This window comes from Tachysurus fulvidraco, chromosome 6 (assembly GCF_022655615.1).
Source record: "Tachysurus fulvidraco isolate hzauxx_2018 chromosome 6, HZAU_PFXX_2.0, whole genome shotgun sequence".
NCBI lineage: Eukaryota > Metazoa > Chordata > Actinopteri > Siluriformes > Bagridae > Tachysurus > Tachysurus fulvidraco.
Window position 1 is genome coordinate 13,627,354 of NC_062523.1, and position 13,496 is coordinate 13,640,849.

General features: G+C 38.6%; 1 protein-coding gene across 8 annotated transcripts in view; it reads right to left on the reverse strand.

The window, feature by feature from the left end:
• Window positions 1–13,496, reverse strand: part of tanc1b (tetratricopeptide repeat, ankyrin repeat and coiled-coil containing 1b) — a 107,951-nt gene that overhangs the window by 15,230 nt on the left and 79,225 nt on the right. For all 8 annotated transcript variants that reach the window (XM_047815177.1, XM_047815174.1, XM_027164442.2 and 5 more), the window contains 5 exons: window positions 11,325–11,556; window positions 9,652–9,818; window positions 6,588–7,195; window positions 1,112–1,220; window positions 585–707 (listed from right to left, as the gene is read on the reverse strand). In XM_047815177.1, coding sequence (XP_047671133.1) covers window positions 585–707; window positions 1,112–1,220; window positions 6,588–7,195; window positions 9,652–9,818; window positions 11,325–11,556 — 1,239 coding nt within the window. The remainder of the gene's footprint in view (window positions 1–584; window positions 708–1,111; window positions 1,221–6,587; window positions 7,196–9,651; window positions 9,819–11,324; window positions 11,557–13,496) is intronic.

Consider the following 13,496-nt stretch of genomic DNA (forward strand, 5'->3'; position numbering starts at 1 on the left):
TCCCATGCTGGCTGAGAACATGTAGAATCTGAGTGAATCAAAGCACTCTACAGTAAACTATTCACAGCTTCGGATTTTACAACACTACTTTACAACAAATTTCTCATCAATTATTTAATTGTTTACTGTTTGTATAAAATTTATTTTATGACATTCTGTGAATTACATGGAGAACCCACAAACCCCTGAGTAAGTCAGATGAATTGTGAATATTTAATTTGGTTAATTTGAGTGATGATATATCATAATCATAATGATACTGCAACTACAAATATTCAGACACAGATAGTTATATTGCTGAATTTAAAAAATAAAATAAAAAGCATAGCCGACCCTGCGCACTGTCCACAGCTTTCCTAACAAGAAGGAATCTTATTTTACTTTGCTGTGCTAGTATACGTCATTATAAAGGTTGTTATTATTTTACATGCTATTTACCAGTGAATTATCACCAGTATTACCAGTGGCTATCCTGCATTAAACCTGCATGGAGCAAATAATAATTTCTAACTCCTCTTTGAGCCAGCTATGTTTTATTAGTGTATATTTTTTCTATGTAACTGCATGTGAGTGTCTGTGCTGACCTTGACATTAGGTGTGTAGAGGTTTCTTAGGGAAGCCAGGGCAGCAGACAGACTGTCAGTGCTGCAGCTAATCCATAAACCCTGCAGAACACTGGACGATACTCCGGTCTTCTTACTCTGACCCTGTGAAGAACAAAAACATTGAATAGGTACATCCAAGCAGAGATTCCCCAACACCGATATGCACTGTTGTAATGCAGCATTTACACTGACTTCTGTGTTACCATATTTAAAGTAAAGTAAATCTTTAGGTTCTTCAAGATTTTGAAGAAACTCCTCATTAAGAGCACCTAAATGTCAACTTTAAAACACACATGCATTAATCATTACAGGGTCAAACATTCAGAGTATTAATTAAAATAGACCCATCAAAACATCATGAACAAATGACCAACATGAATTTAGAATGCAATTTATTGAGAAAATGCAGTAATACTTAATTTTTAAAGGATAAATTAGCTGTTATGAACTAAATCAATGACAGGACTACATTTGTCTTGGTGGCTACCAGCTTCATTATAAGTTACCTTAAATATGTGGGCTTTTAGAATATGATGTCCCAGCTCCATTGTCTGCTGCCTGTTTAGCTTCCCTTCCTGCCTAGACAACATGAATGCCATCAGGGCATGACCACTCCTACGGGGACAGAGACCCAACAAACTTAAACAATAGTTATAAACAAGAAACAATAGCAGATTATTAACAGAAGGAAAAAGAACTGATTCCCAATTCAAATACACAGGGTTAAAAAAAAAAAAAAAAAACCTTCACAAACTATTGAGAGTTCAATCATTAAAGAGATAGGATTTTTTTTCATCAGGATGCATGCACACACGCACAGAGGTATTTCCAGAGTTAGGAAGGCATGCATGTCCAGAAGGTAATAACAGAGAAGGTGTCCTCAGGTTCCCCATGCTTGGCCTGGACTTTGAACCGTATTCATTAACAAAAAAACTTCATCAAAAGGCCATGCATGAATACAACTGAGTTTGATCAGCTCATCATCTCCTTCACTATTAAAGTATTCGTTTGTGCTGACTTCCTGAAGTACTAACAAGCTGAAGTAGCAGGACCTTATTTTGCAAGTCTCTCTGTATCCAAGCCTAAGCATGGTATGTGTTTTTCCATTTAATAATGAGAGAGGAGGGAGAGAGAGAGAGAGAGAGAGAGAGAGAGAGAGAGAGAGAGAGAGAGAGAGAGAGAGAGAGAGAGAGAGAGAATAAGCATGATAGGGGGTGAGAACAGAGTGTCCGTCTCACTATGGGAAAGGGTATGTGCTAAGAGGAGGTGAGTCACCAGCCTTCATTTGTCAGTCCCACAGCTGGTGCAGTGAGGACACACACTGGCCAGTCAGAATGCACAGAGCTCTACACCAAGCACGAGAAGGGAGGGATAGAATAACAATTAGGCAGCAGACAGTTCTCATCTTTATCTACACCACATGGAGGCATCTGAAATAAACAAGCCTATGTATATCACACTATAATGATCTGCCTAGTAAAACTTTATCACAAATTCACACAAGGTACAGTACACAGGCAAGCAAGCATAAATGAGTGACAATAGACAAGCAACAAATTAAAAGAGGGAGAGAGACAGAGGGAGATAGAGAGAGGAAGAGATAGAGATAGAGAGAGAGAGAGAGAGAGAGAGAGAGAGAGAGAGAGAGAGAGAGAGAGAGAGAGAGAGAGAGAGAGAGAGAGAGAGGACGTGATTCATACAGGACATGACTATCAGACCATCAGCTAGTAACTGTGAGTGTACATTGAGAGTTCAGTAATATGGTCAGATGAGATATCCTTCAGTATATTCTTAAGTAGGTGAGTGTATGTGACAAACATCAATAGAGCAGTTCAGGCTGGAAAGTTTAACCTGTACAGTGGGGGTTCACTTGTCCAACTACAAAGAGGAGTCTGTATAAAATAAAAGTCCTGAATGATCAGCTTTATCCTCTGACAAAATTTCTATACTTCTATTTAACAGCCAAAGAGAAGAACAAGAAACCAATTAAAATAACGGGGTTTAGTTAAAGTGTATATTTGCGTAAATACAATTCCCGACTAACTGGCTCCCATTCGAGACGGAACCAATCAGGCAAGTGTACAATACAGCGACAGGACCTTCACTTTCCCCCTTACTACACCTATATTTTACAACCTATTCCTTCATTGTCGCATTTCCAAACCGTAGCAGCAGAGGAGATTCTACAACTCATCCAATCTCACCACAATCATCAATGGATCCCTAACATCTGGTCATGTAGTAACTACCTTCAAAAGAGCAAGGGTTATTCCCATCCTGAAGAAACCTGCTCTGGATCCATCAGACATCAGTAACTACAAACCGGTATCACTTCTCTCTTTTCTTTCAAAAGATCTTAAACGTATTGTCTATCTCTCACAGAACAACCTCCAAGATCCTCCAAGAACCTCCAAGGTCTGGCTTTAAAGCAGCACATTCAACAGAGACAGCCCTTTTGGATGACTCTGAGAAACTACATGCTGCTTGATCAGTCAAGCTGTCATCTGTCCTCTTCCTCCTGAACCTTTCAGCAGTGTTTGATACGGTCAACCACAAGACTCTCTTGTCCACCCTCAGGTTTCTTGGTATTTGCAGATCAGCATGGGAATGGTTTGCTTCCTACCTGTAAGGACTCTCATATCAGGTAACATGGAGGGGAGTGACTACTGCTCCATGCTGATTCTCCACTGGTGTCCCACAGGGCTCAGTACTTGGTCCCCTCCTTTTCTCCCTGTATACTCATTCTTTTGGTATTTATTCTAAGTTATTTTCCCACACAAGTTCTCTTACTCCTAGCTTCTGGTGGCTGCACGCATCAGATTCAAAACACTGATGCTTGACTACAAAGCCAAAAATGGACTAGCTCTTACTTCAAAGCCCTCATCAGTCCTTACACCTCGCACCCTCAGAGCTACCAGCACTGCTTGACTGGTCCCACCATCTCTCAGGGTAAGAGGTAGATATACAACAAGACTCTTTTCTGTTCTGGCACTGAAGCTAATACTAACTACACTATCATTATTGCAAGACAGTTGACTCTCTCAATTCCATTCCACAGAAAATATGAAGTAAACATACTGTATCAAAATGGCATTTACTAAGGCAAAAGGACTAACTCGCATAATACTCCTACTCAGGTACTCCACCTATTAGGGAGTACAGTACCTTCCCTCTCATGAAGTACAATACTAAACAATACAGAGAGCAAAAGAGTACTGTACTCAACTCCAAGCAAGAGAGAACTTGAAGTACTCATGTCATATTGTACTCATGGCTTGAAGAAAATTATCTAAACCTCTGTAATATCATTTGTATGCTGACATTCACAAATAAAATATTGTTCTATACCTAAAATAACTTTTTATAATAGGAATTGTATGACCAAAACATAGGCATTCATAAAAACCAAAGACCAGAATAAACTTTAAGTGCCATGATTGCACATTAATTAAGACTGTAATTAACCTGGTGGGCAGGTGTGCTCTGCTGCAGCTTGCCACTTTACAGAGGCACATTCAATCAGCCCTTATTTCAACATATCCATATTCAGGTTAGTGACAACATATTTATAAATATATTTCATATTCCTACAAAAAAAACAAGACTGCATCTTTATTTTTGTGCCATTTTCGACCAACAAAATGCTCTGAAAGTGCCTTTAGAAATAATTGCCCTTTCAGTGAGATGCCAAACTTGGCAAGTCATTTGATTAGAAAGTCAGAATGTTGGCAAGCAAGGCTGTCTAGCTGATTAATATGGAGATAAGTTAGCAGACAGTAGTTACTAGAGACCTGATAAAGCACTGTTCGAATTCTGTAGGTATACTACATATTTGAACTACATGGTTGACCGCTCAGATCACCTATAGAATTAAAACAAATACTGCATTGAACAGACACTGAATATAGTGTTAACATGGGGCTTGGAGTTGGTAACAGTACATACAGCTGCAAGTCAAGATTGTTCGGATTTTGTGCTTTTTTTCTAACCAATTTTGAGAAATCAGCATAGTGGGTTTGAAAATGCATCTTCTACAAACAGAAAGAATTCAGAATATAATTAAGCAACTGAAAACTTCCCAAAGACCTGTCATTATCAATAGTAATTCTAACTGCTAAAAAAAAAAAAAAAAACAGATGCGCAGACAAATTACTGTTATAATAACCTTTATGTTCTGCGTATATATTTCCGTTTACTTTAAATGTTAACCGCATTTCCCATTCCATTATCCTCCTTTCTTTTGATTAACTGGTAAAGTGGTTTGAGCTAAAGTGGACAAAGTGATGTGCATTCTTGAATTGACTTGACATGACATTACAAACAGACAGACCACAAACCAAACATGTAGATAATTTCTGGTAGAGGATTTCCGAAACAGAAGTGTTCTTGTCCTCAGAAGTGATTAGTTTAAGACACTGCTGAAATGGGTGAATTGTCAGACTTCCAAAAGGGACAGATAGTGGGACCCATTTAGCAGGAGCATCTGTTACAGTACCTTTACAGCCTGACTCTTTGGTGTTTCAGAAGCAACAGTCTCAATGATTAGGACATGGCATGACAGGACTTCATCAGCAAAGAATAGTGAACGAAAATCAATAATTAATAATAGGGACCGTCAAACACTGGGAAAGATTACTCCGGACACTGCAGCAAAAATGAAAGCCGAACTTAAACTCCACCTTTAAGAACTTAACCTCCACAGAGAACTTCACAAAGCCAACATCCATGGAAGATTTGCAATTGCTAAACCAATAATCACAGACAACAATGGAAAAATGTGAAAAAGATGAGTGTCATGGTCATATTAGCTGAACCAGCAGAAGACTGGAAACAAGTAATATGGTCTGATGAATCATCATTTACATTCTTTTCAACAGCAGGTCAAGTTTATGGATAGAGAACCCCCAAAGAAGCGTACAACTTGGACTGTCTAGTTCACATGGAGGTGGATCTGTGAAGAATTGGGCGGCCATAACTTGGTATTTTGCTGGCCTCATCATAAACATAAATGGTTGGGTTACTGCCATCAAGTATTTGGGTTAGGGCTAAGGTTGGGGTTAGGGTTATTTTCTTTACAAAAATGCCATTTTTCAAGATGATTAAGTGCATATACACACAGCCAAAACAGTTCAGTTTTGAACTTCAACATCTGCCTTGACCAGCTCAATCAACTTATAATCGACTTGAATATAATTACCCCGATGTGGAGAGAAAGAGAGAAAGAAGGTTCCCTTCTCTAACCTCTCTGAAGCAACTAGAAGATATTCTGCCAGATGAATGGTACAAAATCCCAATAGAAGATATTCAGAAGTCATATGAATCTATTCCAAGAAGTTTGGAAGCTGTATCGAATGCAAATGGTGGTCCAACACCTTATTATTAAAGAGATATTACATATAATATAATACATATATTACAATAATGTGAACACATCGTTCACATTATTTTCTCCAACCCCTGTAAATTTTCTGAACAGTTAAAAAGGATGTGGGGTTTCCAGGATGGCACATAAAAAATGAGAATTAATAACAATTTATTATTATTTTTGAGGATAGATTTTCTATTTAAATTCAATTTTAGTACTTAACACATTCCACTCCAATAAGACATAAATTCTTATAGACTTGACATAGTAAGTGCCTAGAATAAGTGACATAAATGGCCAATAGCACCCAGTTTACAAGGTAAAATCTGCAAACTTATGATAAGCCATAACCTTTGAAGTACACTTTTTAGTTAAAAGTTGTGAGAGGGTTCCAGAAGTTGGCCATCACGCCTGCTTATAATATTTTACAGATAATTATTTTAATACTGCTGGTCATCTTTAAGCCCCCTTACTTTCTCAAAATAATACAGATATATGCCATGAGAAATGCATTTCTCAACATTTTATGGCATTTTCACATTATTAATAATAATGAAAAATCTTAGCACTGTCCTTCGGTACTAGCTCATGCTTCCTTCTTTATGCCTACATCTTACCTTTGGTCACAGAGGAACTCAGAGCTCTCCCCATCTGCCCTCCACACCAGCCACTCTCTGAAGGATGGATGACAGAACATACGCGTCTTATCCCGCCGTTTAATGAGGAACGCAGATAGTGTGTCCATACGCTGCTGGAAATCATCCCACTGTAACTCTCCTTGCACTGCACCAGCATTTAAGGCCTGAAAGAGCTGATCATCTGTCAGTGGGTGGAGAGAGGCCAGGGCAACGTTGAGGATGGGTTGGGCACGCTCAAAAGCAGAGTTGCTCCTGAACTTCATGTTACATTGCAGGAGATAGATCTCAGCCAAAGAGATGGGCACCACTTTGTAGCTGGAGCTCTTGATGACCAAATGCCCCCTCTCAAAGAGGTCCAGTGTGAGCTTCAGGTAAAGGTACGAGCCCTGGCTGCGGGAGATTAGGTGTGAACTCAGCTTGGACACGGTAACAGGATCCGCCTTTCCGTTCAAAGAAACGTTGTTAAGGACGTCATGGCTGCTGTTCACACGGTGCTGGATATAAGCATTCAAGTCTGAGCTGATCTCCTTGTTATCAGGGAAATCATCTAGACTGATCTTGGTGAAAGGAAGCAAACTGGTGATCTCCTTTGGAAACACAAAGCAAAAGAGTTTTTATTCATCTCTGTGAAGACCTGCATCTAACCCATACCTTAATCTCAGTAACCAAGTTAGGATTTTTTAAAAAAAATTCGTACAAATACCATAAAAGTTGTGAAAGGTGAGTGGCTGGTGAATGTACATGATGTAATATGACATCACTGCTATTAAACAGTTAAAACTTTCCGGGTACAGTGCGGGATATTTCGGACCACTTTGAGAGTACACACATACACACACAGGGACACGCATGCGGGGACACGCACGTGGGGACACGCGTTCTTACTGTCTTTCTTATGCTCTCTTTCTCCTAACAAGAGATTAAGAAGCAACAGACTTAAGAGAGTTGTACTCTAAAGAGACACCCACACATTAAACTCTGCACAGACACACAGAATACACACCCACAACCAAGACAGTTGTTATCATATACACATTCGTTTGCACTATACCACCTCATATTTCTAAGAGCCTCAGAGAACAGTTGACCTTGCTTTTAAAAACAAGAACATTGTGGATGAGATATGAACATGATCAGATGAGCCACTGCAGTGTGAGAGACAAACATATTGAATAATACATAAATTGTTTTTTTAGTTGCTTACTGTTTGCTCACTGATACGGACTGGAAAATTTAAATGAGCTTAAACGTTTAAATTCCATCTACTATAAAGAGCTGTGGGCAGTTTTCATATTTACATGACCTATGCAATAATATGACTTATGTGATCACATAATGCACTGGACATTGAAAATGTACACTTTATTATTATGTTCTGATCAGCTTTTCTATTTTAAATTAACACATTTTGAAAATACATTGCTGCAGAGATTTCATTCTATGCACTGAAATTAGAAATCAATTTCAAATTTGTAATTCAAATTAAGACTCATTCATTCATGCCTTTTTCCCCAGTCTTGCAGTTTGAAGATTTAATTAAAGAATTATTTCAACTCTTAGCTAATTCAACTAAAGCTACTATATCACTGAGAAGTAGTTTTCATACCTAGGGGTTATCTCAGAGTTAAACAAATGACTGTTTGCATGTTTCCAGCTCCTTGAGGGTGTTTTTAATGTCCTATATTCAGGACATTTCGATCGGTTGTCCAACACCTTAACAACTTAGCTAAAACTCCCCTCACCTTCCAACACCTTAACCACTGAGCTAACACTTCCCGCATTTCATATAGTCTCTACACAATCATTATTCTTTTTACTTGGTAGGTAGTAACAGTAGACTACAAGGTAGACTGGCAAATGACTAAGATTTCTTGTATTGATATGTATTTGGTGCTCCTGAGCCAGCAGTGTCTGACAAAATCGCTCAGTCATTTCTATCGTCATTGTTGCTCATAGAACTTTTATTGTAAAACCGAATATAAAACACAGTGGCAGGTATCATTTTATCATCCGGCTAACAGCCACCATTACACCTCTAACTGCCAAAGTAAAAAGAAATACAAACTGCAGATTACAGGTTTTAACGAAGGCCAAAATCATTGAAGTTGCAAGTTCTCTGAGAAGGAAACAAAGGTAATTAGTGACCGTTAATCCAGAGACACATTATAATCCATCCGTATATAAGAGCAAAGGAACACAATGAACGCAACTTCCAGTGAAATTTATTTAGAAATAAACCTTTAGTTTATATAATTGGCAAACCTTCCAACTGAATAATGAATATGTAACCAAAACATTGAGTATGTAATTAATCTACATCAGTGTAAGCGGCCCATGCCAGCCTCCATCCAACCACTTAATTTACATCAAAAGCGTCACGTTCCTGAAACCAATGCATCAATAGAAGCACTTTAGCATACATGTTGAGCCAGTCAGATTGTGATCTCTCTGATTCATCTTCTCAATTAAACTCCATATTGACCTGAATGCGGTTGAGCAGTAGTGGTTATTTCATCACAGCGACATATTTACACAGAAAGGAATCTATCTCAGTTGTAGACTGGATTTTGATCAGTAAAGTTAGTTACTGTAAAGACTGCTCTGTCAGAAACGAGCCCAGCCAACACAGACACATTTGCCAAAGATTTTCTTGAATCTGTGCTATCACAATTGTTACCCTTGCCAGATTTGAAATTCTCAAAAAATTCTGGGTAAACAATAAACCTTTCAGAGCAATAAAACAGCAACAGGTAAGTATCTGCTGCTTTGAGTTATTTAAAAGGCTAACACTCACATAAAATTGCTATAATGGGTTGCCTAACCTGAAGCTTCTGACATACTGAGATGTCCTACTATCATAACAGTTTAAAGCAAAGAAGCATATATACAAATTCTCATAAAATAGACTCAAAAGAATTTATGCTATAATAAAAAATGTGGAAAATCAAGCATATTAACTTGTTAAGAAACGCATGACAGACACTTTTTTGTCAGGCAAAACATGGTTTCCAATTAGTCTACTATTATACTGAGGTTGGTTTACCTGTATGCTCGCCCGCACCGTGACAATAAGTTTGAGCCAGATGGGGAACTTTGAGATACACTTGGTAATGAAGGATGCCACTGTGTCACCATAGTCTGGTTTGTGAAACTCGGCCTCATTAAGCCCATCGATCAGGATGATGTAATCCTCTTCAGGAATCTTCTTTTCTGATTGTGAGAGTAAATACAGAAAGATAAACCAGTGTCCTCCTATTAGTCACATAAAATACTGACTGTTCCTGAATCTCACCTAAAGCAGAAAGGCAAAAATACATTTATTTTGATACTTTGCGATGGTATATGGATTTTTCCTCTATATCTATACAAACAGATATTTCTTGTGGTTTGTCTCCATGGTTGAGGTTTTAAAGTTAATAATATGTTCCTATATGTTGTTTTATATGCATCAGTTTAAATATTCAGATTTAATTTGAATAAGGCTTTAGGGGTAGTCCAAATAGTAATTTTGCATGAATTGTCTGTTTAATTATGAGCATGAACAAGAGTGAGAATTACACATAATGCAATATAAAAACAAGATGTACTCGAATTCACTGCAGTATGTAACTTGGTCTAAGGGTAAAGGTGCCAAAGCTAATATTCTGCCTTCGCTTCATGCAGACAGATGAAGAGAGCATTTAAAAATTCATTACAAACCAACAGGATGATCTGAGCACATGCCCCTGATCAAGCAGACTGAATTTACACAAGGTGGAAAAAGAATTCTTTACTGAGGGAAAGTTTGAGGCCAGTGCGTGTGAGTGTGCTACTGAATGCTTCTTTTCTTTTAGATTCCTTTACAAACGAGGCTCGACGAATAGCCCTCGCCAATTCTGCAAGTGATCTGAAGTTATAATTGAATAACGAAGTATATAAATTGACATTTCCCCCTTTTCTGCTAGAATATATAAAGTCAATTGTTTCAATAATAAAAGTAAAGGAGGTGAAGCAGCTGTTAATCTCAGCTCTGCACCCTTGCCTGCTGCCATCATATTGATTCTGTCTTTTCCTTTTCAAATCATGTAAACAGGGGGTTTTTGTCTATTAATGTCTCAGACCTGACCTCCCACAATACCTCATTGATTTAAATGTAAAGCTGAAAGAAAAGACTGGACCCCTGTGTTCAATAAACCATAGCGATCCTGATGTGAGTACTGCCTGTTGCTTTATAAAGCTAACAAATATGCCAGTTCTCAGCAGGCTCAGTAAATAACAGTGTTTCTAAGTGGTCAGCATGGACAGCTAAATCTGTCCAGTCATCATTTTTTCCCCAGAGAGAGTAATTTCATAAAAAAATGTTTAAAAAAGGCGTTGGTTGCCTTAGTGACCATTATTAATGTTAGGCCTTATCATTAGGAGCTGTCTTATTCTTTTATTCCCTTTCTGAATAACATGTAGATTGAAAATTCATACTAATGCAGTGTGACTCAGAAGAGCATAAATTTGCATCAATATTAAGTGGACTAAAGAAAACCATCACATTGACTTGCATCTTAGCTGGAAGCACTGCCTTTATCATGCAACTAAAGAAATCTAATGCACATTAAAATTACTGATTACAAAATCAGTCCTCTTAAATATGGTGGGAAGGAATTCATACAACACAGTGGTAGAGGACAATAACAGGAACAAAACAGAACAGCTGTTGATTTTGGGAAGAAAGGGCAGTGATACCTTTGCGCAGGTTAATGAGTGGCTCAAGTACACCCCTGCGGAGAGCCACCATCGGGTCCTGCACACAAGAGCGCAGACTGAGCATGCTCTGCAGGTGGGGTTCTTTCAGTAGCAGCTCTCTGTAGGCCGCAAGTTGGTGTGCTCTGCACATTAGAGCGGCCACGCTGTGTACGAACTCGGGCACTAGACAGGTGTAGGTGTTATCAGCCTGGCAGTAATGATATGCCACCACCTAGAGACAGAGGGAGGAAGGGAGGAAGAGAGGGAGAGAGGAAGGAAGAGAGTTTTGAAATATTTAAAAAAAAACTCCTTGTAAAATCCAGGTCTCATCATCCTGTGTACAATATCTGCCCTGGTGCTTATGATTTACAGGAAGGTCACTGTGTCTTTCATAATGACATGATTTCAGAACGCTCCCTGAGGAGATCAATTTTCAATTTCAAGTAACAGCAACTGATTTACTCAATAGTTGGGAGCATCTCACAGAATTATTCTTAAAAAAGATACTTTCAATCACAGCCTCTTTTCTACTGGATTTCTTGTAATCATCTAAATGAGCAGACCATTTCGAAGAGACTCTCCTGAGAAGCAAAGTTCATAGCAAAAACCCAACTGAGAAACCATGCCAAAAAAAAAAATGTAATAAATATGCAGGTCAGCAGAGCCCTTCAAAGCAACTTTCATAGGTGCTTCTTAATTTTCAGATTTATTAGTGAAATCCCTGTTTGTCAGATGGCTGTATTTTCCATCTGGACAAGATTAATAAGAACGGTTCAGTTTTCACCTCAAGAGAAAACATTTACAGTCTGTCACCACATAATTTATGGGTATATGGAGACCATTCATTTTATTATAGAATCATATTCGTCTCTTTCTTTTACTTCTGCATTTTCACACAAGAGAAAGGTTTAGTTTATGTTTCATTTGCTAATGAATTTGTAAAAGAACTCAAAATGTCCCTGTTTTCTCTGAGAGCATCAGTGGAAGTGGATCATCGACACACTCTCATATTGAAAGTGAATTGTATCCAGTACTTTGGGTGCTGTTTTTGCTTATGCTAAAGCATGATACACTAATGCAGTACCTACCATTTATTTGCCATTATGTTATCAAACCCTCACAGATGTTACTGCTAATTCTGCTTACCGAGAACATGGTAAAACAAATCCTCTAGCACATTAATATTCATGATTTGATCAAAAGTCACCCGTAAACCAACAAATGCCCTTTGCTACCGTCAACGCTCGGCAATAAACGAGTAACAGAATAACAGGATGGCTCATATGCCCTGTGAGAGACTGAAGCTCAGGAAACAGATGTCTACTGCATGGCATGAATTAGAAATAAGGTGAGAGGTAAGAAAGAAGGAAAATAAATAAATACACCTACATTTGTCTTGTGTCAAAAAGGAAGATTAAGATTTTATGTTACGAGTAAATGTCGGTTTAAAAAAATGCTTTCCTTACCTTCTTTAATGCAACTAGACTTAATATGCTGCTCAATCTCAGTCATACTTGTCTCTTCTACTCTGTCTCTTCTAGCCATCTTAGCAGCTGCAATTCCCTCTTCACTAGGATTAACTGTACTGTAGATCCCCAGGTCATTCCCAGCAGCCCATCTCATTCAGTTCTGAACACACACCTGTACTATGCAATCTGCACTGGCTTTCACAAATCTCCTTCTTCACCTAGTGTCAGTATTACTCCCCCTGTCTGTCAATCATGTACAAAGGTTTGAGGGGAAAATCATGGGATGCAATACCATTGGTTATGAATCTGAACCACTCATGAACCATGCGTCTAAAATGAGTGGTAGCTGGCTGTGTATGGAGAGGAGTGTGACGTTTTTAAATGACTGAGAAAACGGTGAAAGTTTTGAATCTGAGCTCGCAGAGCAGGTGGCTCAGTAAGCTTTGGGTAAGTCTGGTCTTCACTGCCAGACTCAACAAATCTCAACCAAACTACAGCAATTCATGTAGTTGTGCACAGTAGAGTGGATGGTGCACAACTCCAGCTGGGGTCAGACTGAAGACAGCCTGAGCCAACACGGCTGTAATCCTGATCCGAATATAGCCTAGTGGTGATGAGTGTTTGTGGGCCGTGACATTTGGTGTTATGCAACCCTTTAAGGTACAGCTTTTATCAATCAGAGAGACTCAGTTGGGGATTGAAT